This window comes from Euprymna scolopes, chromosome 14 (genome assembly GCF_053919585.1).
Source record: "Euprymna scolopes isolate OS-2025 chromosome 14, ASM5391958v1, whole genome shotgun sequence".
In the NCBI taxonomy this organism is placed as follows: Eukaryota; Metazoa; Mollusca; class Cephalopoda; order Sepiida; family Sepiolidae; genus Euprymna; species Euprymna scolopes.
In genome coordinates this window covers 107,788,503-107,815,069 of record NC_136495.1, presented here as the reverse complement: position 1 = coordinate 107,815,069, position 26,567 = coordinate 107,788,503, and the positions used below count along the sequence as shown (strand labels likewise).

General features: G+C 35.6%; 1 protein-coding gene and 1 pseudogene across 5 annotated transcripts in view; both read right to left on the bottom strand.

The window, feature by feature from the left end:
- The window catches only part of LOC145293208 (SCY1-like protein 2), a 207,101-nt gene that overhangs the window by 87,518 nt on the left and 93,016 nt on the right, over positions 1-26,567 (bottom strand). For all 5 annotated transcript variants that reach the window (XM_080139727.1, XM_080139728.1, XM_080139730.1 and 2 more), the window contains exon 3: positions 3,066-3,223. In XM_080139727.1, the coding sequence (XP_079995853.1) occupies positions 3,066-3,223 (158 nt within the window). The remainder of the gene's footprint in view (positions 1-3,065; positions 3,224-26,567) is intronic.
- Positions 15,676-15,807, bottom strand: LOC145293570 (U2 spliceosomal RNA; annotated as a pseudogene).

Here is a 26,567-nt window from a genome sequence, read left to right as displayed (position 1 = left end):
TTCCACAGGTTCCGCTAGTATAGTTGAAATTAACATTTATATAAATCATAAATGTCATTCAATATAAATAAATATATATATATATATATATATATATATATATGGTTGGTGCAAAAATAATGTCTTTTAACGTGAAGTTAAACGTCAAAAAACATTATTTATCCAACATCCCCCCCCCCCGATACAATTACCGATTCCGTACTAAATTACCGATTTCGATTCTTTATAAATCTCTAAATATTTAACAACAGAGTTGTTATTTTTCCCCCAATTATGATAAAAACACATTTGTAAAGAATGATCTATAGGTTTCAGTTTTACACCTAGTTTAAAATCAATAAATATTTATTATTTTATCATTACTACCAGCAGTTAAAGATTTTTTTTAACAAAATCAAATAAAAAAGACAATTAAAAGAATCGTTTTTGGCATCGGAAATTAGTCTCAAATTTTTCCCATTACGATACCAATTCCGATACCCCTAAAAGTTCTGATTTTTCCAATGGTTGATTCTGATGAATTATCCCAATACTAATATGTGTGTGTGTGTGTGTGTGTGTGTGTGTGTATGTATGTGTATATATATATATATATATATATATATATATATATATATATATATATATATATATATACATATCTCATTCCCAGCTTGTCATCCATTGTGCGACAATTTACACTTTAATTCATTCAACTCGCAATTTCTAGCTTATTTTTTAGCTAATATTATATATATGGTTGGAAATAGAAATAGTTTTTCCTAATATGTAATGTGTATGTGTTTTCATCCATTAAATTATTTGGGCATTTTTTACAAAAACCAACAAAAAAGGGGTATAAATAAATAAATAAATAAATAAATACACAACAAATTAATGTTACCAAAAGTTAATTTTCTTCCTTCCTGGATAAGTTTTTTTGTGCTTCAACATATTTCAAAATGTGTTTTACTTAAAAACAAAAAGTAAAGTCTGTTGAATTAGAGCAAAAAAAAAAAAAATGGTTGTCTGCTCGTAGTGCTATTACAGCCAGTTTAGATCCTAGATAATCGCTCAAAAATCAAAAATTAAACAAAATACTATAAATTAAGTGACTTAAAACTTCCACAGAGTTATGACTGACTAACAAGAGCATGCTACCCCATTAGTTCAAAATTCTGTACAGATTCCAGAGTTTGGCTAGATAAACCTGAAGAAGGTTATATCGACCAAATCGTTGTGAGAATAACACTCAAGACATGAACAGTAATCCAATAATACAAATTATCAATTTCAAAACTTCGGAAACATACTATTTTATGGGAAGCTGAAAAATCAAAATTATTTATATATTCGTTAACGTTTTGTTTTTATTATTCAATAGGATGACCAATTTGAAGAAAATAAATAAATAAAAGAATAAAATCAAATTCTAATGACTATGTGTCATTTGAAGAAAAGGATCAATTAGGTTTCAAGGACCCAAAATTAAACAAAATGAGCGAGATGGCTTGGTGTCTACACAGGTTGATTTTCGACACATATAGCATCAGTAAACAGATAACTCGAGTTGTTTGGTTTTTCATCAGAATGGTCGATTTTGAATATAGAGAAAGATTCTTTATTCTCAGGTCCCTAAAGCCTAACTGATCCAAAGAAAAAAAATCACACATTCACATATAATAGATGTATTACATACTAGCAGGAAGACCCAACGTTGCCCAGGAATGAATGAATGAGGATCAACGAATGTTTCCCCCTCCCATATTTATTGTCATCGAAATCGGTTAAAAATCGCCCATTTTTCAATCCTCCTCACAGTTATTTAGTTCATAATAAATTGTAGTCTACATTGCACTGTAGAGAACCTACTGTTGATTTTATAAAATTATTTTTTATATCTAATGGCTTGAATTAAAATTTAAAATATCAAGTATCATAGTTTAATTGTGCTCTAAACAGAAACATTCATTTCGAATGCGCTCGGCATCATTTGAGGACACTAACTTCTCCTAAGGTTGTTTCTTTCTCCTTGTACTATATTACCGTGTCAGGTCATTTTCAAGGTACATAGCTATAGGAAAATTGCATAGTCATAGTGGATAGTGTATGACTTATTTCCAACTGTTCTTTCTGATATACTAGCCTGGGTGCCCAGCGTTGCCCAGGTGTTTGGAAGTGTGTGTTGAGCAAAAAAAAAAAAAAAGTGGCAGTAAGCACGCAGGCTCGAACCCATACCGCGAAGGAGGAAAAGAATGTAAAAAACAAAAAACGTGACGTCTTTGCTGTTGCGCCCATCGCCAAACTGGAAGTGCCGTAGCATGAAGCAAATCTTATATGTTTGTATGGTAATAAAACTTCTCAAATGCACTTGTAACGTTAGGTTGTATAAGGTGTTAACTTTAGTCAAAATTGCCTATTCTTTTTTCATCAGATTTTTTGATTTGCAATACTTATTAAAGATATTTCAAATTCCAATACAGACTTATCAAAACCACTACCAGGTACATAAAGTACATTTGTATAAAAGTTAAAAAAAAAAAAAAAAAAAAAAAGAAAAGAAAAAAAAGCCCAGTCGTTTAGGAGTCTATAGGGAACAAACTCACACAAAGTTCCTTTTATATAATAGTAGAGATTTTGAATTCTAACGACTATGTTTCATTTGAAAAATATTCTTTTTTTTAAATACCCTTTTCATCACATCACAAACGCACCAAATATTTTGAAATATTGTATTTGTATTTTATTTCTTTAACTCAATCATCTGGATCAAGTCTTGAAATAAGGACAAAAAGTTGAACATTTAAATAATTTGGGTTTTTCCTTTTCTCATTTTTCTATCACGTTGGAATATTATATCCTTAATTTTCAACATACTATTTTATGTAAACGTAAAAAAAAAAGAAAAAGTGGGGGTCCATACCTTTCCAAATAGCTTGTAGATGAACATGCAAGATTCATATTCAATTGTTGTTGCATTGCTAACGATTATGTGAATGGAAATCACCACAGTTCTACAAAACACAAGTCAAGCGATTCTGTTTCTGGTTACAAGATCATAATAGCAGATCGAAAGAGATACTCACCTAGATTCTTCTAGAGGATGAAGTACAGAAAGAATTCTTGGGTGCCGTAGACGTGTGAGCTGTGATACGCCTCTTTTCAAGACATCCATGATGATATCTCTGTCAGGCTTATTGTAGCGTTCAAGCAATTTCTTTTCCAAAACAAATATGGCCACTTCCTGCAAAAAAAGAAAAAGTAAAACATTTTTAAAAAAGTCATTTTAGTTTAACAATACAAAAATTAAATGCTAAATTAATTTCTTGAAATAAAAGCAAATCTGTATACGCATTATTTGGATTCTTCAGGCTACTGTTCTCATTTTGATTATTCTTTGCACAACGTTTCGATTGAGGTAACTTCTGACCTTCTTCCAGTGTATCTTGTCAAACTCCGGAATCTTTCTGTCGAATACAGAAATCTACAGAGATTTTCGAAAAGAACCCTTTATTTAATCCACGGGGGTTTTATTTAATCCATGGCTCTTATTTCATAAGCCATGACTGGGTAGAAGTCTTAAGTAATTTACAATTGTATTCTTGAATTGCCCACACTGCGGATTGAATCTTAAACCTCTAGGTGTGTAAATTTTTGTAAATGAATTTTACTGAGTACTCTATCCACTGTGCCACGAGTCCTTGCGGACAATAGATGAGAACAGTAGTCTGAATGATCCAAATAACACATATAATCAATCCTCATCTCAAAAATTCATAACCATAAATCTGCACAGTTATAAAGTTGAGCCATGCATTGCACTGACTGTGAGATTAACAGGTCAGCTTCCGATGAATGATAGAAGAAAAACAGCTTTCTAATCTACTTATGGTAGCGCAACACATAGCTTCTCTATATCCCATTCCCTGTCTCAGTTGGTTACATTTCCGACACGTTTCCCAGACCAGCAAGATCAACATGCCTCACTTCTAGATCTCTTTCTGACAACGGTTCCCAATGACTGTACAACAAATGCCCACAGCCCACTCGGGAATGCTGATCACGCTGTGATAATGGTAGAAATCAGCCTAAATTCTCGCCCTAAAACTGAAGACTCACTACTCAAAACAACGAGGTATTACAAAAAGGCTGATTGGGAAGCTATCAGGGAGCTCATCAGAGATGCCCCATGGCAAAATATCTTTACTCTTCCAGCGGAACAGTGTGCAAATGAGACCACTGAATGGTTTAAAACTGCTATTGAAGCACATGTTCCCGCACGGAAATTCTATAGCAAGCCCCACTCTCCCCAATGGTTTACTTCTGCTTGTGCAGCTGCCATTTGTCAAAGGCAACATGCGTTCCGCAGATTCAACCGACATAAGTCCAGCTCAAATAAACAGAAGTTTATAGAAGCTAGAAATAATTGTAAGAGAGTGATAGAGACAGCTAAGACAGATTACTCTGAAACCACCAGAAAACGCATCGAAGCACAGAAATTAGGAACCCGGGATTTTTGGAAAATCTATAACAGCGTAGTAAATAATGGACAGTCAACTATTCCCCCACTATCAAACAATCATGAGGTTGCTTGCACGGCAACTGACAAGGCTAATCTGCTTGCCAGTCGGTTTGCCTCAAACTCCACACTGAACTCGGTACACCACTCACTCCCTGATTTTCCTCTGCGAACAGACGCTACGCTAGACGATTTGAAAATCACCCCTTCTCAGGTACATGCTATTATAAAAAACCTAGACACCTCAAAAGCATGTGGACCAGATCTCATCCCGGCTGTGCTATTAAAAAAATGCTCTGCCGAGGTTGCTCCAGTTCTGTCCAAACTTTACAATAAATGCCTTAACGAATCTTGTTTTCCCGACTGCTGGAAAACCGCCTCTGTGGTACCAGTCTTCAAGAATTGTGGTGAAAGAACTGACCCACTAAATTATCGCCCCATTAGCCTCCTCCCGCTTTTCGCCAAAATATTTGAGTCCTTAGTTAATCAAGCCCTAGTCCAGCACCTAACAGCTGCTAAACTCCTGACTGACAAACAATATGGATTTAGGCAAGCCCGTTCAACAGCAGATATCTTAACTGTAGTTTCTGAACGTATATACCGTTCATTGGATAAAACAGGGGAGGGTAGAGCGGTGGCCCTCGATATATCTAAGGCTTTTGACAGGGTATGGCACGATGGTCTTCTAAGGAAAATTAGATCATATGGAATCACTGGAAGAATTCATAATGTAATTAAATCCTTCTTAAGTAATAGAAAAATCAAAGTTGTCCTCGACGGTCGTACATCCAAACAATATGACATAACTGTGGGAGTGCCTCAGGGGTCTATCCTTGGACCTCTATTATTCCTGATATTCATAAACGACCTCCCTGATAAAATTGTTTCGGAGATGGGTATATCTGCCGATGACACCACTCTCTATAACAGATATGAGGGGAAAACAAATGGACACAGATCCAAGGAAATGGCAGAAACACTAGAGGATGACCTCCAATCCGTAGTGGAATGGGGACAAAAATGGTTGGTCACATTCAATGCTGCTAAGACTAAGCTTATTTCCTTCAATAACTACAAGAAACCTTCTCTACCACCAATAGCAATGGCCAAGAACACATTACCTGAAAGTACTTCTTTTAAACTCCTTGGCCTAACGTTTACAGGGAATATGAACTGGAATAGATACATTGAGAGCATTGCCAAGGCTGCTGCAAGGAAGGTTGGCTCCCTCTACCGTGCTAGAAAACTACTTACGCCTGACAGTATCCTATACCTCTATAAGGCAACCATTCGTCCATGTATGGAGTACTGTTGTCACATCTGGGCTGGAGCATCTGCTGCTTGTCTCTCGCTCCTGGACAGGGTTCAAAAGAGAGTTGCCAACCTGATAGGTCCTGAACTGTTATCTAGGCTTCAGCCTATGTCCCATCGACGAGATGTTGCATCCCTCTGCCTGTTCTACAAATACTTTAATGGTGAATCCTCTGACGAACTGCAAACACTTGTACCTCCCCGATGTAACTACCCCCGACAAACCCGACAAGCTACTAAGTCTCATCCCTTTACAGTAGAGATCCCTAGGTGCAAGAAAGCCTTTTACTCCAATAGTTTCTTCCCCAGAACTGCGGGTCTTTGGAACTCCCTTCTGGAATTCTGCTTTCCCAACTGCAATGATATGCAGAAGTTCAAGTGTAATGTTAACAAACATCTTTCTACTCATCTCCCTTCATAATGACCCCGCTAATTAAGTTCCTGATAGTAGCCCCCTGCTTCAAAGTGGGCACTGTGCCTTGTTTGGGGTGAAAACTGAATAAAAAAAAATAAAAAAAATGTCTGTAGGATAGACATCTGAAGGTTAACACATTTGCATAATGCTTTACAAAACAAACTCTCATCAATCAACCATTTGTTGGTTTTGTTTTAATTTTCTTATCATTTGGTTCCAGCTGGGGATGGGCATCCTACAGGATGCATTAACCTACTATCTCATACATTCCAACCGAAAGATCTTCTTAAGATTCAAATCACCTCTTTAAGTGCAATTGTTTGTATCATCTTGCACTTGGTTCACCGAGTATATTTGCCAGATAGTTTTCGAAATTCTTTTTCATGAGCCCAGTTGCTCCTATAATTTCTGGAAGATCTTCCTAAGATTCCAGTTTCTTCTCATGTCATACATAAGAACTTGTTATTTCGTTACCTTTTCCCTCTCAGCTCTGTTTAACCCAGCATCATTGAGGACATTAACTTCTAAGGTTGTTTCTTTCTCCTTGTACCATATTACCGTGTCAAGTCATTTCCTAGGTGCATAGCTGTAGAAATTACAAAGTCATAGTGGATGGTGTATGACTTATTTCCAACTGTTTTTTCTGGTAAACATGTTCTCAGGACTTGCTGCGGCATTTGATATTCAACTTTTTAAAGATGGTCCGGTGAAGATATTTACACACTCCATTGTGTTGCATCATATTAGTGTTTGCACCGACTGCGATCGTCCCATTTTCTGTGCCAGTCTAAAGTTTTTGTTCGATTCAGTCAATGCTTCAACTGTAACGTTACTCACTTTTACACACAGGACCCACACGTTACATACAGTCTACGTCGCAAAGAACATAGGACAAGTAATAACTCAACTCCTTTTTTTTTTGTAACAACGACATTTATTTCTGAGTACTTTCCCTAATAAAATGTAATTGCGCTCCTTCTCTCTGACCTCTCAAACATTGTTTGGAATGTGGTCTCAAACGTGCTTTCAAACATACTCTCCAACGTACTCTTGATTGCCAGACTGTGCACACGCTCTTTTTATAGTCTTTTTCTTTGTACTTGCATACGCGTGTTCGTGTTTTTTTTTTTGTTTTTTTTTACAGTTTCTTTCTTCAGACATCTTGCTTTTTGAATTTCCCACCGATGTTTCTTCGACTATATTGACATAAAGAAATTTAAATGTAATGTAAAAAACTGATCTTTCTATACAACTCCCCACTTAGAATTTCCGACGTTTTGAATATGCTCTCGAATGTGATAGTCAGCTTGTACACGCGCTTTTATTTTTTTGTCTTTTTCTCCCAATGTTTCAGTCGATCATACCTCCGGGCTTCTTCGGGTGCATCTTGCTGAATTCAGGAATCTGCGATATCGAACTCGGACATCTGTATGGATTAATTAAGTTAATCCACGGAAGGTAGTTTGCTCGTTTCCATCAGCCAGTATGTAAAGAATATAAACGCTAAGTAATAACCATTTCTAAGTGACGATCTTCTGCTGGTTAAAGGTTCAATCCTCATCACGGAGCGATATTTGGAATACAATAATGAATTTTTTAAAAACTTCTAACAAGTTGGTTTTGTAACGTTTTACACATGGGACTCACACGTTGTAAAGAACATAGGACAAGTAATAACCTTTTTTTTTTTTTTTTTTGTAACAATGACATTTATTTGCTTATTCTCTCACCATGCATGAATTCTGGTTATGGTTGTGACATCATCCACATCTCTAACATGATTATACGTGGTAATGTCGTCTCTCTCTCTCTCTCTCCTTTTTATAGTCTTTCTTTTTCCTTACCGTGACATCATCTCATACACAGCTTGGTATTTGCATACACTCGTCTGTGCTCCATTCCACAAATAAAACTAAAACCCCAGTTTAAAACAATCAGAAGAGGTTTTATTTTTGATGGAGTTACAACTGATACTCGTTCTCTGAACAACAGATTTGCAGCGGAAAGATTTTTGCCTAACCAAACTAAAGCATGAAGCAAATGAATAAAATCCTTTTACTAGATCTATTTCTTTTCTTTACTAAAATCAACTAGTAAAAACTAGTTAGAAACAAATCGAGCATATGGGGTCCTCCTCCACGAGTGTAAAATTTACATGATTAATGTTTATGCAAAATTTAATAAACACTCTTATTAAGAAAAGTGTGAACAAATGACTTGGGGGCAATTTACCCCCCCCCCCAAAAAAAAAAATTCAAATAGTGGTTATTGAGAAAAGTGCAAACAAATGATTTGGGGTCAATTTTACCCCTATGATGCCCCCTTAGAGGACAACTAGAGTTATCCTTAAAAAATCTGTTCTGGCAAAAATTTACTTTTACCATGACTAATGTTTGTGCACAATTTAAAAAAAATCCAAGGTGTGGTTATTGAGAAAAGTACGAACCAATGAATGGACATGAATTACTAGGTCCAATCCAATCCCTCCTTTGTCAGGGGACTAATTAGTTAATATTGGATTAAAATTTTAATATTTCAAAATGGGTCAACAATTAAATCTGAACGGTCAACAAATACTTGTTGACCTTGAAACATTGTGCAAATAACATTAAGATGAGAACAATAGTTTGAATAATCCAAAGTCCCCAAACTATTTCTGAACTGATTATGGCCATCAAAAAAACAGGACAATACCAAGAGAGGAATGTGTCAAAGTTTATCAACAATTTTACATGTCGTATCCAGGTGTACTGTTCATAGAATAGTGGAAAAACGAAGACTGTTGGGCGTTTATGACCAAGACTTAATGGACAAATCAGGCATAAACCAAAGTTTATTTGTACCAATTATGGTTGAATTGCAGACAAAGTTGTGAATTTTATTGATTCCATTGGATGGCTTGGTTGGTTGGTTGGTTGGTTGGTTTTGTTTTACGGCATATCAACCCTTTTCAAGTTATTTAATGCCGAATCCAAAGATTTTGAAGAAAATTTTTTTAATAGAATATATTTGTTGTTTTCAAGTCGGTTTCTATTTAAGCCATAGTTGAAACCCTAACAGGTACTACCACTCAGGGTCAGAGTGGACTTGGGAGCAATGGCAATTAAAGGGTGGCTCCACACTCCCCAAAGTCCACAAGCTGGGGCCTCACCACAGGATATAGTTTAAGGTCATATCTAGGACCTCCATTGGATGGCATTTAATTCGGCTCACCATCTTGTTTGGAGATGCATACTCTCAAACGTCCTGCCTCAAGCCGCGAAGGGCTGGCTCTAACTTCTCTCCCTTATCCATAGGTTGAGAATATATGTATTAGGTTGGCTAAAAATTTTGTTTGTTTTTTTTTTCTTTTTGTTAAAGGAGAAACTTAAGCATCAAGCTTAAGAACCTAACTGATGCAATTAATTTTTCATGCTTGATTTAGAATTTTAAGAATGCTTGCGATTTGTCTGGTTGTTCAATTATGAGTTTTGCATGGTCACTGTCGATCTTCTTGGCCAGCCAGACCCAGAAGCATTCCTACTGGAAAATTTCTTTTTTGGAACCGAGTAAAACATTTCTAAACACACTAATTCTGTAATAACATTCTCTCCATAAACATGGCGTATCTTTATGCAAGTTTCTGACATTTATTACTACAAACAGAAAAAATGGTCAAGAAACATAACACACGGTGACATTTATTACATAGATTTCTATCAGTATTTGTTTTCATTTTTGAGCGATTACTGGGACTCAAAAGACAACAGCCCAATCAATGTCCATCTTGTTATCATTCTAACTGAGCAACTCGACACTACTTGTGTTTCAAAGTAAATGTTTTAAAATCAGTTAAAGCACAAAAAACTTATCTAGGTAGGTAGAAGAGTAACTTATCTTGCCTTTGGTAACATTTATTTGTTAGATATTTGTTTCTTTATCATTTTTTCAAATTTTTTGTTTTATAGTAACAAATACCTTGGATATTTTTTTCTTTTCTGTAGTAAGAAAAAATAATCATTAAATGTCGGCAGTGTTAAGGCCTGAAATACAAGTAAAAAATATAAGAACTCCTGTACTCAGAAACTGGCATCAACATACTCAATACACCGAATACAACATTTGAAAAATGGGAATATAAAACTATCTTTAGTAGACCGGAAAGATTACATTAAAAAAAAAAAAAAATCAGACTTTTTTGCCAGCCTAATATTAATATATATAATCCTTTTGAGATGAGGCTTCATAATTTGTGTATTCATTTTTTTGTAGACTGTTATTCTCATATTCATAGTTGTTATTGTTTCGGCCAACTCATCCTCTGGCCTTCTTCAAGTGATTAACTGCGACATAAGAATGCTGAGTCTTGTAACTTATCCCCAATAACTACTGCCTTCCATAGTTGTCGTCTCACCACGTTTTGGCCAACTAATCCTCTGGTCTGCTTCGGGTAGGATTGAAATCGCTATCTTTAGGCAATGCTTACCTTGAACCGTAGAAACTTATCGCCTCTATCCATTGCACCCGAAATGCGATCAAGGCTAGATTTTATGGTATTATATATCCAATTTTGTGTTTTTATCTGGTATTTCATTGTCAGCTATGGTATTTAATTTTTAATCACCTGAAGAAGGCCAGAGGATGAGTTAGCTGAAACGTAGTGAAACAATAACTATGAAGATGACGACAATAGTCTGCAAAAGAATGAATACACCGATACTTTTTACTCAAAATCTCTCCATTATCCGTTATCCCCATTCGACCACCCACTTGAAATATCCACTAGAGATACTGGACAACCAGTGTCCACTGAAAAGGGCAAATCTGCAGACAATCTATGAACATTATTTTTCTCAAGCATATTGCTTTCAGTATGAATCCTATTTAAAGAGACATTATCTTATTTTCATAAAGAAATAAAATTCTGGGTGACCAAACCCAAAATTAGAGATAATTTTAATTTCTTCTGTGTTCATCTTCTCTTGGCCAAACACCTCTCACCTGTAGCAAATCTGCTTTTCGCATGCCACATTAATAAAATAACAAACAAGAGTTATCTCCCTTACAACCAGAAGACATTGAAAAGTAAACAGAAAGGGTCTCATAAATAGGGCCATGACAACAGAATATTCGGCACTTGTACAGAAAATATTGAAAAAAGTTTAAATTGTACATATCTGTTATGGAATGAAGTTCTCCGAAAAAAAATTTCACTTAATTTCATCAAGTAGTTTTTGTTTTACAGCAAAAAAACAATTTGTTATGATACCAAGCAAAAGGTTCGATTTTTAGGAGGAAAAGCTAGTATTAAAGATGGGGAGGGAGTGTCGGCGCTTTAAACTGAGTTATCTCCCCGTGGCGTGTTCTAACTCCAAACAAAAATTAAGAAAAATTCCAAGATGTCTGCCTTGAATGCACTCTCATACAAACGTGTTTTCCCGCTGTAAAAAGAATTTAAAAAACTACTTGATCAAATTAAGTGAAATTTTTTTCCGGAGATCTTCAGTTCAAAACGGATACGTACAATATAACCTTTTTTCAATATTTTCATTTTTTAATGTCTTGATTAAACTGTACAAATACCGAATATTCTTTGACTCTTAAATATGTATCCGACACAGTTAATCAACTGAGAACCATATCACTCTATATAAAAGCATATAAGATATCAACGGATACACACTCGAGAGTCAAAACAATGAAAAGAATATGCTGTTGTCATACCCCTACTCATAAAATACTAACCTCATCATTTTGCATCCAGCGGCATCCAAGTTGTCATCCAACCTGAGAATTTGTTTAATAAATATGCTAAGTTTCATCCTCTGTCTCTTGTCTGTTGAGCTGATATTTCAACATGTTTGATTTTATCTAAATTTTCAAGATGTAGCAAGATCATCCCTCAGAAATGTTTTAAACTCTATTGGACCTGCACTTATTATGCACACACTTATCTGTAGCTAAGGCTCCATCATTTCAGGCCCAATTTAAGGATGGAGTACTGTTGCCACATCTGGGCAGGAGCTGCTAGAAAGGACTTATCCTGCCTTGATAGAGTTCAAAATAGACTTTGTACCTCGTAGGAGATATCCTTTTCTCTTCCCTGTAACCTCTTTCTCACAGAAGAGATGTTGCGAGTCTGTCTCTGCTTTATCGTTATTTTCATGGCAAGTGCTCGACTGAGCTCCAATTTATGCCCCCCCCAACAAACTTTCACGATAAACATTCATCTAGCTGAAAACACTATCAATAATCTCCCCCACTCTTTATCTATGCCTAAATCTAAACGTAGATTCCATGAACAAAGTTTCTTTCTTAGAACACAAGTCTGTGGAACTGTCTTATGTTTGCCTGCTTTCTAGCTGAATACAATATGGTTGTCTTCAAGTCCAACATAAACAAATTCTTGATGAGGCGTTTCACTTAAGTTAACAAATTTACCAAATTTCCATTATTAACGATTACTTCATTGTCCAATTAACTATTGTACACTCTTTAACCCTTATCCTCGAGTGACCTCTCGGCCTTGATAAGTGGTGATGCCTATGTAAAAAAAAATTCTTTAGGATGTGTGAAGATCATCCAGACAAAGGTCATAAATATTATTTTCCTGGAACTTATAATACAAGAGGTATTCCAAAAGTAATGCCTCCTACTTTTTCTTTATTCCATCCAAATTGATCAGAAGAGATCACAAATTGCATTGCTATGATGACTGAACTTATGCATTCATAACCTGAAAGTTTCATCTCTCTGTCGCAAATTTTGTAGATAGTGTGAGAATCTAAGAAAGAAACTCCTGTCATAGACGTATGTCAGAAGCAGAAATGCATCATTGAATTACTGGCATAAGAACGGTGGAGACTATGCAGAAGAATAAATTCTGTAGCACAAAAGGTCACTCGTTTTAATAGTACCACTTCTGTCTTCATAGCTCTTGAACATTTTGAATTTAAAATATAGGAGGCTTTACTTTTTTTTTGGAACGACCCTTGTACATCTTTCTTTATAGCTAAGGCTTCATCATTTCAGATCTGTTTTTAACTCAATCTTCAAACTATATCAACATTATTCAGAGGAAGGTTTTAAAATAATATCTTATCTATAAATATAAAAGCAAAAATGTATGTATGTATGTATGTACGTACGCTTTTCCTCGATGTCCACAAAAGGCTTCTTTCAGAGAAGCGCTCACTCGCTTCACAACTTCTTAAAACTTTTTATATCATCTATAAATTATAATATCTCGCAGTTAACCACGGAACTCGCCTGTCTATTTAATTTTATTGACTTTCAAACATTAATTATTCCACATTTCCCGCATCAGCACGCGTTACATTCGGTTTTCGGTATAAACAAAAAGCAAAACTCGACTCTAATCACAGGCCCAGAGCCAGTGGTCTCTAGAGAGCTAAGTAACGTTTGGTCAATGTCGACTTCGTCATATCAGACGGTAGCTTTCATTTCGAGATGAGGGAGCGGGTTTTTAAAAACAAACAAACCGATTTATTGACCTCATTAAAAACTGTCCCGCACAAAATGCTAACTGCTGAATAGCTATCGCCGTCACGTCAATCAAAAACGCGCACCTGTTTTTTTTTTTCACACTTTACTATTTTCCAACTGCGCGTCGTCAAGGCTTTTTTTTTTTTTACGGGCACCTGTTTTTTTTCACACACACCTACAAACACCCGGGCAACGCCAGGTCCCCTTGCTAGTCTATATATATAAAAGCGAAAATGTATGTATATATGTATGTTTGTGTGTCTGCTAAAATCTTTCGACAGACAACAAAAATTCACAAACTCGGTATCATATTGAAGCTCCATCCTTTGCTCAAAAAATATCGAAAAATTGGCCAAAAACGTTCATTTTTCACCCCGAAATTGACAATTTTCGACGGGGGGGGGGGGGGGGGGGTCAACAAAAAACGGCCCTCTTGACCGGTTCTACGCATGCGTCAGATGACGTCACGACCTGATTTACTTTAAATAGTTGAAAAACTGAACAAATTTCATGTACGTCGCGTTAGGTCAGTTGATTGGAGTGTTGGTTCATTATCTAAACGTTTTGGGTTCGAATCGTGGTGTGAGATGTCTCTTCTTTTTTTTTTTTCGATTTTTTAAATTTAAATATTGAACCAGTGTTATTTAAGCCATTTTTCACGTAACGTTCGTTTTTCTGTTTTTTTTTTTTTACTTCACTTATTCACCCCCCGACCACACACCCAAAAATTTTAATTTTAATATCGAAACAGGCTTATTTAAGCCATTTTTCATGTGTTCGTTTTTTCTGTTTTCATCGTTCGTTTGCCTTACATTAGTTTTTTTTCCCACTTAAGTGTTAACGTTGTTTTCTTTTTTTACTTCGCTTATAACAAACAAACCTGGTCATTGACGTTGTCGTCGTAACGCTCGATGACTTCTGTGCGCGCACCTGTCAATTTGGTTCTTACTTAAATAAATTCAAACATCTTTCGCTAACTCATTCTGGCTGGCCGATTTTATTTTCAAACTTCGCCCCAGGGCTTCCGGTTCGATCCTACCCCCACCCCCGGGTTCTTTTTTATTTAACACCACACACACCTACAAACACCCGGGCAACGTCAGGTACCCCCGCTAGTATATCTATAAAAGCGAAATTGTGTGTGTGCGTGTGTGTGTGTGTGTGTGTGTACTAAACTACTCGGTCAATTTTCAGTCTACTGACTTGAGATTTGACATAACGGGTGTTGAGATTTGGGAAAATCTTTTTAATCGGTTTTCAGCCAGAAATTTGTCTGTCAAGGGGACAAAGTTCAATGATCTGACCTTGGAAAACTCTACCAAACTCCTCGGCCAATTTTGGGTCTAAACACTTGAAATTTTAGATGTAGGTTTTTTTAATTTGATTTGAGCCCAAAACAATAAATGCTAAGGGGGTAAAATTGGGGTCAAAATTAAAAAAAATTTGATCTCTGCAGTCTCTACCAAATTACCCAGCCAATTTTTGGTCTAAACATTTGAAATTTTACATAAAGTGTATTCAGACATGCAGCAAGCTTTTTAATCAGTTTTTGGCCGAAAATTTGGCTGCCAAGAAGTCAAAGTTGAAAGAGCTGACCTTTGCAGACTCTACCAAACTTCTCTGCCAATTTTGGGTCTAAACACTTCAAATTTTAGATGTAGGTTACCTGGACATGAGTCAAACTTTTTAATTATATATATATATATATATATATATATATATATATATATATGCACATAAAGTTCTGAACAGTACATAGGGCCCAAGCAAAGCCGGGCTGAACTGCTAGTATATGAAAAAACAGTTCAAACAGAAAGACAATTTCTGCTTGTTGCTGAAAAAAAATGAACTTTGTCAAGTAGGAACTGTATTAATTGTAGCCATTCTTCTTATTTACTTGCCTCTCCATGAGGGCAGGGTTAGACACAAGGTTGGTTTTTAATGTGGGGAAAATCCAGCTCTCCAAAAAGGGTCACTCTGGAGAAACAAAAATAAAAATTAGAAGGATTCCTCCTCCAATGATTGTGGACAAAAAGATAAAGTGCAGCATCAGAACAAATACTACACCTTGATCCTAGCCAAAAGGCCCAGGATCAATTGCTATTGAGAGGATAGATTTTATCCAGAAAACAAAAAAAGAAAGCAAAATATCTTAGAAATCATTTCGACGTGTTAAAACGTCTGAACTCCAATCTCTGGTCCCCCCTCGCCAATCCTTCACGAAAAACACCCGTCTAGCTGAATCCACTGTGAAAAATTTCCCCCACTCTTTATCTGTGCCTAAATCAAAACGTAGATTCCATGAACAAAGCTTCTTTCTTAGAACTGCACTCCTGTGGAACTCTGTTCCGTCTGCCTGCTTCCCACCTGACTACAACTTGGATGTCTTCAAGTCCAACGTTAAATTCCTAATGAACCGCCCTCTTAAGTAAACACTTCATTAAATCTCCACACTAACGTACTGTACTTGCAATAACCCTTATCCCTGAGATGCTTCCAGGCCTTGATAAGTGGTGACCACCGTGTAAAAAAAAAAAAAAAAAAAAAAAAACTAGGCCAGTTCAAAAGAGAATTTCATTCTAACGCATTTCATATAAATTAGGTGTTGCTGTTTTATTTTTTTGTTTAGTTTACTAGTGTTAACTATTCTATACTTTATCCAAAATTCCTTAAATAAACCCAATTATTCTGCTTACCCCAGCATTGCTTCTGGTCATTTGGATTTCTCCTTACAACTGAACTAAAGCAATATCGATTTAGAAGAGATCTGGTTAAAAGTTGAGCAATAATCGCCTCAAAGTAGCTGACTCCTGATGCAATCCTTTATCAAAGCCAGATACGTCCTAGGATGGATTACTCCTGCCACATGTGGATATGGCCACTCAGAACATTTTCTTGCTGTGAAAGACAGTACAAAATCGACTTTGCAATCTTGTGGCGGCTGATTTCTTCTGTTGTCTACAGCCTCTTTCTCATACTCTCTCGTTATTTCTACGAAAGTAGCCCGACTGAACTCAAAACTCTGGTTCCTTCTTATAAAACATTCACAGCAAGAACCCGTCTTATTACCACAACTGCAACATTTTTGGTATGTCTAAAATCAAATGGAATTTCCATAAACAGTTTCTTTTCATAAGTAGAACACGTTATTATAGGATTACTTCCTTATTACCCGTTCGTCTGTCCGCATTTTTCTCAATAACTGCGCCTTGGAATTTTTTTGAAATTTTGTACAAACATTAAATATGATATGAGTAAAAAACTAACAGAACGGATTTTCTGAGAAAACTCCAGTTGCTCTCCTAAAGGTGTCTTTCGGGTTAAAATGACTAAAATTGACACTTTTGTGCTTATTAAAAAAATTGATACCTTGGATTTTTATAAAACTTTCTGGAAAGTTGTAACTAACGAATTTCTATATAATTCTGCTTGTCTATATTTCGCGATAACTCTTTGGTGTTCTCCAGGGGCTCTTTTAGGGCTAATAAAACACTATTTTGGGGACTATTTTACCATATTTGCCAAAAATTTTCTGTGTATGTCTATTTAGCAGTTTTGCATGGTGCTGAACTCAAATTTAAATATGTTAAGGCCTTGAGGGCTTTTGGGGCTAAATGGAGGCGGGGGACGAATGATGAACTTAGTCATTTCTTTTTTTGCATGGTGCAGAACTCAAATTTACATATGTTAAGGCCTAAAACTACACCATTTGTTCATTTTCACCAGGATTTGACATTCCCTGGGGACTTTTGGGGCTTAATGGGGCGAGCAAATGTTGAACTTAGTCATGTTTTTTATGCCTCGTTCACTGTGCAGATAATCTTAAGCACCACTTTTTCTCAAACATGATCTTCCTATTTAAGAAGGTACTTATTTTTTCAAGCAAAGAAAATGTCTCTTGGTGGGTGGTTAGACTTCAGCAAGAGATATTTTCAGTTCTCTGCGGCACCTTTTTTTCTTCAGCCGAGCATTTATCGCATGCAACGTCTGCTATTCATATGCACCATCTAAACATACAGTGCAGTATATGTTAACAAGTGGTTCTTATCCCTTTTTACGCATGAATTTCTTTTCCTCTTAATTTATTTGATCCCCACTTATTTTACTTTCACCAATGAAAAAAAAAAACTAAAAGTATTATATAAATGGTTCATTTTGAAGTAAAACTGGGCCAATCCTAACCTGACATGGATCATGGGAGTCCATGTGAACCTCAGTTGAGAACGATTGCTCTACGTAAACATAAGTGCAATCAAGAAAAAAGAAAGAAAATAATAAGTACATGGTTAGAAGAAGGATGGCGGAACATGAAATTATTCCGTTCACATTCATGTCACAGCTTGTCTGTATTGATTTACCTTTAATTATGAGGAAAACAAAAATCGAAGTTTCTGGAATATGTACAAGTGAATGGACTTTAGAAAGAAATGTTTACAGCTTCTGGAATATCTACAAGTGAAAGGACTTCAGAAAGAAATGTTTGAAGCTTCTGGAATATCTACAAGTGAAAGGACTTCAGAAAGAAATATTTAAAGCTTCTGGAATATCTACAAGTGAAAGGACTTCAGAAAGAAATGTTTGAAGCTTCTGTAATATTTACAAGTTTAAGGACTTCAGAAAGCAATGTTTGAAGCTTCTGGAATATCTACAAATTTAAGGACTTCAGAAAGAAATGTCTGAAGCTTCTGGAATATGTACAAGTGAAAGGACTTTAGAAAGAAATGTTTGAAGCTTCTGGAATATGTACAAGTGAAAGGACTTTAGAAAGAAATGTTTAAAACTTCTGGAATATGTACAAGTGAAAGGACTTCAGAAAGAAATGTTTGAAGCTTCTGTAATATGTACAAGTGAAAGGACTTTAGAAAGAAATGTTTGAAGCTTCTGGAATATCTACAAGTGAAAGGACTTCAGAAAGAAATGCTTGAAGCTTCTGGAATATCTACAAGTGAAATGACTTCAGAAAGCAATGCTTGAAGCTTCTGGAATATCTACAAGTGAAATGACTTAAGAAAGAAATGTTTAAACCTTCTGGAATATCTACAAGTGAAAGGACTTCAGAAGGAAATGTTTGAAGCTTCTGGAATATGTACAAGTTAATGGACTTCAGAAAGAAATGTTTAAAGCTTCTGGAATATCTACAAGTGAAAGGACTTCAGAATGAAATGTTTGAAGCTTCTGGAATATCTACAAGTGAAAGGACTTCAGAAAGAAATGTTTGAAGCTTCTGGAATATGTACAAGTGAAAGGACTTCAGAAAGAAATGTTTGGAGCTTCTGCAATATGTACAAGTGAAAGGATTTCAGAATGAAATGTTTGAAGCTTCTGCAATATGTACAAGTGAAAGGATTTCAGAAAGAAATGTTTGAAGCTTCTGGAATATCTACAGAAGAAATAAATGATCTAAACACAGAAAATACAATGCTTTCTATTTTTATTAGATCTTGGTCTAAATGAATTATGATTTGGACTTTTTTATGATTGTCAAACTTGAATAGTCAGCTTCTGGGTAATTGAATGGTGACCACGGACAATGGCTAGAATCTAAGATTACAGTATCAGAAGACTGCTTGAGAATTGGCTACAATATTGTCAAATAACAAATACTTATTGAGTCGTCCTCTTGGATAATCAAATTCTACCCATTCCTCAGATTGCTTTTATCCCTCTTCTGGTGATATTCATCGTCCAACTAACAATCTCTTTAACCCTCATCCTGGACTTTAATAAGTGGTGACACATTTGTAAAAAATAAATATATTTAATTATAATTATTAAGTCCCTCCCTTTAAGATACTTAAGGATGGCACTGTTTGAGGAAATATAAACTAAGAGGTAATCAACTAGTGTTTATACACTTTTCACGACTTTCGCTCATTCAAACACTTTGGATTGTCTCATGTCTGCACCTGACTTGTGTGTTTATTAGTCATCCTTTCTTTCCCGTGGCAATTGTTTGTTGACCCAGAGGTAAAGGCTTAGCAAATGGAGTCAAAGGTGGGTTCGCAGCTGGTTTTAAATCTCCCGACCGGTAGGAATTATCACCTCCTACACTGGTGATTGCATAAGCATGAAACACTAGTGTCTGTAAGTATAAAAGAATAATCATTATTTTTATATATATATATATATATATATATACACACACTAGCATTTACGGCCGGCGTTGCCTGGGTGTTTGGAGGTGTATGTTGAGTAAAAAAATTTTTTAAAAAAACGGTCAATTTTTTTTAACTTTGACCCCTATTATGACCCCCTAAAATTTATTGTTTTGGGCTCAAATCAAGTCATTAAGTTAGATCCATGTCCAAGGAACCTATATCTAAAATTTCAAGTGTTTAGACCCAAAATTGTCGGAAGAGTTTGGTAGAGTTCTTAAAGGTCAAATCGTTGAATTTTGACCCCTTAATCGCCAAATTTCTGGCCGAAAACCGATCACATCGATTTTCCCAAATCTCAGTACCCTGTATATCAAATTTCGAGTCTGTAGACTTTAAATTGACAGAGTTATTGCGTAGGGAAATGTAGACACTCAGACAGACTGATACACAAACACGTTCACTTTTATAGATATATAGATATGTGCATACATACATAACAGCAGGGAGCCCCAACATTGCTCGGGATTAATTTAGGATCAACGAATGTCCCACACTTTTAATACTAGTATTGTCATTGAAATTTGTGAAATCAATTTTCAATCAAATCGATTGACCAGCTTCACATGAAGATAAAAAGCTGTAAATAAAAGTTAACCAGCATCCAATTAATTATTCACTGATGTATATGGGTCCATACAGCTGATGCTTCATCACTGCAAAACTTCATTTCAACTAAATTTTAAAAATGTATCAATGTCATACTAAGAAAGGTTGTATATCTATATATATATATACTAGCAGACCGACCAGCGTTACCTGATTATAAAATGCACTTAAATATGATATTTTATTTTATACAGATTTCATATTTATTATTACAGAGCCAATTCTCTATTGATTATCATATTGAACCCAATATATAGTAGTGGTTGCCTAGTCTAGTCTGGTCATAAAGCATACTTAAATATGATTTATATTTTAATTTATGCAAATTCCATATTTATTATTATGAAACCAATACGCTATTGATTATTTATCTTGTACTCAGTATATAGTAGTGATTTCAACAGGTTTTATTTTTAAATATGACTTGGGTGCCATCAGCTAGAATCGAAACCAAAACATTAAATGCTTCAGCCTTATCCATTACCATCTGAGCTAACACCAGATGGATATCAGAAGTTTAAAAATCAACCGACTTTAATATATAAATTTATATTTGCGTGTGCATGCAACGTACACATTTAGTCGACTTAAGCCTACCAAGTTTTATTTTTTTTCAATTTCAACCCCTTAGCAGCTATTTTACCGGCTAAAAACCAAATAGAATTTGTTCCATTGGTCTAAATCCTCTATATATCTGTATTCACATCTGTAGACCAAAAATTGATAGAATTGTTTGGTAGAGACGGTTCCTCACTCACACAGACAAGGTCACTTATGATGATGATGATTGTGACGTCTTGTAGCTCTTCAACTTTTTGAGTTAAAAAAAATAGGAGGCTTTACTTTTTGGAACGGTCCTTGTATGACATGATAAAGCACGCTCTAAACACCCATTTATGCATCGCTGGCAAAAGTGCATTACGAATAGTGGTAAAAATGTAGAAAAATAAATTCTGGAGCACAAAAGGTCACTCATTTTAATGATATTACTCCCGACTTTATAGCTCTTCAACTTCTTGAGTTTAAAAAAAAAAAAAAAAAGTGGGAGGCTTTACTTTTGGAACAACGCTCATACATTTGACCAGAAGTTACTCACGCGTCTCTGTAGTTAAGACGGTCATCTCATTTTGGATTTAAACTTGATTCTCAGGAAGTATTATCAAGAAATCTTATTTTTCAAGTGACATCAATGATAGTCTGAATGAGTATGTTAAACTTTTGTGAATAATTATTTCAAATTTATTTTACTTATTGAATTAAAGTTGTAATAATTTTAATAATGAAAATCCAAAAGGCAGTTTTCTTCTTTAAAATGTTTGCCATAGGTTTATTGATAACGAGCAGAGCTATCTAGCATGGCTCGGGGCCACAAACAATAAAATAGGAGCAGTTAAAAAAGTGTGTGCAATATGTTTATTATAAAACTTCCCTCTTTACCACTATTCTATTCCTCTCTCTTGCCACACTCTTTTTCTTTCTCCTCGTCCATTCCCCAACCTTGTTTTAATGTATTAAAAATAATGATAAAAATTTAAGAAATTCACCAAAGCTTTCAGCTTTAAAGTTATACCTCTCCTCTCCTATAATGAAACACATAATTGTTTATATTTATCGTTGGCCAACACTAATTTCTTAACTCTCTCCCCTTAACAATATAATGAAACTTATATTGTTTTAATGTATTCTCTAGTTATGCGATGATTCCAATATTCTACCCGATTCTGTGCTAAATTACCAATTCCGATTCTTTATAAATCTTTAATTATTTAACTAAAAGATTGTTATTTTTCCCGATTTTTGGTTGGTTGGTTGGTTGTTTTTGTTTTACGGCATATCAATCCTTTTCAGATTATTTAATGCTGAATCCGGTGATTTTGAAGAAAATTTTTTTAATAGAATATATTTGCTTTTTTCAAGTCAGTTTCTATTTAACCCATAGTTGGGACCCTAACAGGTACTACCACTCTGGGTCAGAGTGGACCTGGGAGCAATGACAATTAAAGGGTGGCTCCACACTCCCCAAAACCCGCAAGCTGGGGCCTCACCATGGGATATAGTTTAAGGTCATATCCAGGACCCCCAATTTTTGGAAAAAAAACATGTTAAAAATGCAGATATTTTCCTAAACGTAAAAATACACTTGGAGGATGATCTATCGATTTTAGCTTTATTTGTAATTTAAAATCAATAAATATTTATAATTTTATCATTATTACCAGCAATGGGAGATTTTGGTTTAAACAAAATCAAATAAAAAAAAGACAATTAAAAGAATCGCTTTGGCATCGGGAAATAGACATCAGTTTTTCAAGATTCCAATCCCTGCAAATCTTCCAATTTTTCCGACTCCCGATTCCGATTAATCATCCCAACACTAGTATTCTCTGATAATGCTGAATTTTTTGTCGTCTTTTTCTTCATAATCATTTTATCTGATCAAATGTACTAATGAATCTCACTATCTAGAATACTGAGCATCACAATTCAGCACATACAGCTTATCAAATGTAATACTTTATTATGACAAACTTTTGTAATGTACTGAGCATATATGGATTCAGCATTTACAAAATTGTGGTGGTGACAGGTATGTCACAATATGAAATGGAGAAAGAGAGAGAGAGAGAGACTTTTGGTTTTCTTGGTGTTGACATGGCTATCACATTATAGTGAGGAGAAGGGATAGACACAGTGACGAAAAAATAGGTTTGATGAAAGAGTTGTATTTTTATTCTTCGGACTACTGTCTTCATCTTGAATGTCATTTTCATGTTTCTGTCGACGTAACCTCCGACCTTCTTCATGTATATCTTGTCAAACTTGGGATTGTTTCTATTGAACTCGGGAATTTGGACTCAAGGACCCATGATGCAGTGGTTCAAGTAGTTGAAAAAAATCAATTATAAAAGTGATATTCTCCTGGTTCAATTCTTAGTGTGGGTGACTGAAAAATACAACGGCGAATCACTTAGGACCTCTATCCAGTCATGGTTGACGGAACAAGAGCATGCTAACCCCCGTGAATTAAATAAAGGGTTCCATTCAAAATTCCGTCCAAATTCCCAAGTTCGACAACATACACCTAAAGAAGGTCAGAAATTACATTGAGCAAAACATTGTGAAAATGACACTCAAGATGAGAACAGTAGTCTTGATGAATCTAAATGATACGCATAACCAATCCTCATCTCAACAAAAAAACAAACATCATGATGGAAGATACATTGATGGTCTCAGAGGAGGAGGAGGAAGATAGAGGAAGAGAGAAGCTAAAGTCTGCAAATGCATCTGTTTGCCAAGTTTAAAAACTGGAATGAAATTTAATAACAAAGAGAGACCTAAGAAGGATTTTGTACAAGGTAGAAAGTTTTTTCAAATAATTAAGAAAAAAAAAACAGCTTTGCTGAAGATAAATGAAGTTTTCTCTATAAATAAAGCAGTAAATGTATGTGTCTGTCTGTAAATATTTGACTGATAAACTCTTAAACTACTGGTCACATAACACTGAAATTAGCAGGAAATAGTAATCATACACCAAGGATGGTTTATACGAGGGTGCACAATAAGTAATGCCCCTGACCCACTTCTTATAGCAGTAGAGTAACGAAAATTGGCACAGTTATTAGTCTTTCTCTGCATAGGAACCACCCAGAGTTATGCATTTCTCCCATCGTTTGATGCAGCTCTGGAGACTGTTTTTGTAGAACATCCCAGGTTGGTCCTCCAACCACGACGTGACTTCAGAAATCAAGGCTGCATCATCTGGGAAACGCTTTCCTTTCAAAAACAACTTCATGGCTGAGAAGAGGTGAAAGTCAGAGGGTGCAAGGTCAGGAGAGTAGGGAGGATGGGAAGGATTTCATAATCACATGCCTGTGCTTTTGATCTGGCGACATGTGAGTTGTGGACTGGAGCGTTGTCTTGCAGGAGGAGGGTACCGTTGCTGATCTTGCTCGGCCTCTTGATTTTGATAGCTTCCCTTAATTTCGTCAAAAGTGAAGCATAATAAGCTCCTGTAATTGTAGTACCCTTTGCCAGGAAATCTGTCATCACTACTCCGTACTGGTCCCAGAAGACTATGAGTATGACCTTGCCAGCGGAGGGCTGCACCCTTGCCTTATTTGGAGGTGGTGAGTTCAAGTGCTTCCACTGCATTGACTGGGCTTTGGTCTCTGGATCATAGTGATGGACCCAGGTTTCATCCTGTGTAATCAGTCTTTTGAAAATCTTTGACTCATCTTCTTGGCACATCTCCAAATTCATCCTTGAGCACTCAACACGTTCTCGCTTCTGGAATGGTGTGAGCAACCTGGGAATCCATCTGGCAGACACCTTATGCATATACAAATGGTCATGAATGATAGTTTCCACAGACCCTGTACTAATTTTGACATCTTGAGCTATTTGGCGAATAGTAATGCGCCGATCTTCCAAAATGGCAGCCTCAACTTGACGGACAGATGCCTCATCAATAGCAGAAGGTGAGGGGGGGGGCAATCAGGTCTGGGAGATGTTTCCACAGACTTCCGGCCATGTTTGAATTCAAGAAGAATGCCAGCTTTTTACAAGGTCATATGATGAAGCATTATCACCATAAGTTTCTTTCATTTCATCAAAAGTCTCCTGTGGTGTGCGTCCTTTCAAATACAAAAACCGGATCACTGCTCGACATTCAACAGGCTCCATTTCACACCTGACTCAGTTCAAATCCCTGTAAAACAGAAACCACAATTATTTCAGAGCTGTAATTTGCCACAAAACCCGTAGAGATATAAATCATTGCACATGCAAAATTTCAGCTAGATCAGACAACTGGAAGTGGGTCAGGGGCATTACTTATTGCACGCTCCTCGTAACAAGTAAAATCTTTGGACGAATGATGCATACAGAAATATGCTGGAAAATTGAACTACAAACTGTTCATTTTAACTATTACTTTTGCGTATGCACAAATTCAAAGGTAGCTTAAAGGTGTTAAATTTTAAATCTTTCTAATCTTTCTGTAGATAGCTCAAACTGTAGGGAATGTAGCTAAAGGGCTAAATGTTTTAGTTTCGATTCTAGCTAATGGCACCCAAGTGATTTTTTTAATTTTGGAAATCAGCACTATATATGTATATATATAATATTCAATAGTGAATTGGCTCTGTAATACTAAATATGAACTCTGCATGAATTAAAATATATTTAAGCGTATTTTAACGACTAGGTAATGCCGAGTGTGTCCTGCTAGCGTAAAAATAAAAACAAGAGGATTTTTTTCTATTAATTTATGAAATCTGACTAAGCTCTGAACTGACCACTACCACAGATGTTGGCAATCGATTATTTTTCATTTTTAATAATAAATAGATTATTTTCGTAACTTTGATTCGTCTTGCAATTTACTCTTCAAGCTGTTGCCAAGTGTTGTCAACCACCAGCCACAAGTGTGAACAGGTGAGTGGATTTGTCCCGTGTCCTCTGCAAAGTTTACAACTTCTGTCATTAGAGGTCTCCCGAGTTCGGTTAAAACACAACACATTTGAGGTGATTCACTAAAACCTACTGTTGAATAATGATGGCGGGCAACACGGAAACAAGCAAAAATGAGAATTCAACAAAACTTCTGGATAATGCCAGAAATCCCGAGAGAGCCAGTGAATAAAAAAAGACAACACGATTTTTGACTAATTACGCAAGAGCTAATGTAAACACTAACCAAATGGAAACCATGAAAACAGAACTATGTGAACTTAATAAAAACAAATCTTGAACAAAAAAACAGTCATTACTCGAGATCAAGATGCGTTGACCAAATTCTACCACCACCCCATATCTCTCTTGTTCCACATCAGACGTTCATTTGTCAAATAAAAACGATTGTTTTTATAACCAAAGAAGTAATCATGAAGAAAGATTTGTTCGTCTAAGGGACATAACTCTACTTTTACTAAGGACATTCAAGTAAATGTAAGAAAAAAATGTAAAAAATAAACAAAGAAAAACAATAAAATTATCTATTTTAAATAAAAAAATGTTTTTTCAACTACTTTATTAATGTAACAAAAATGTTTTTTCACTACTTTATTTAATGTAACAAAAAATGTTTTTT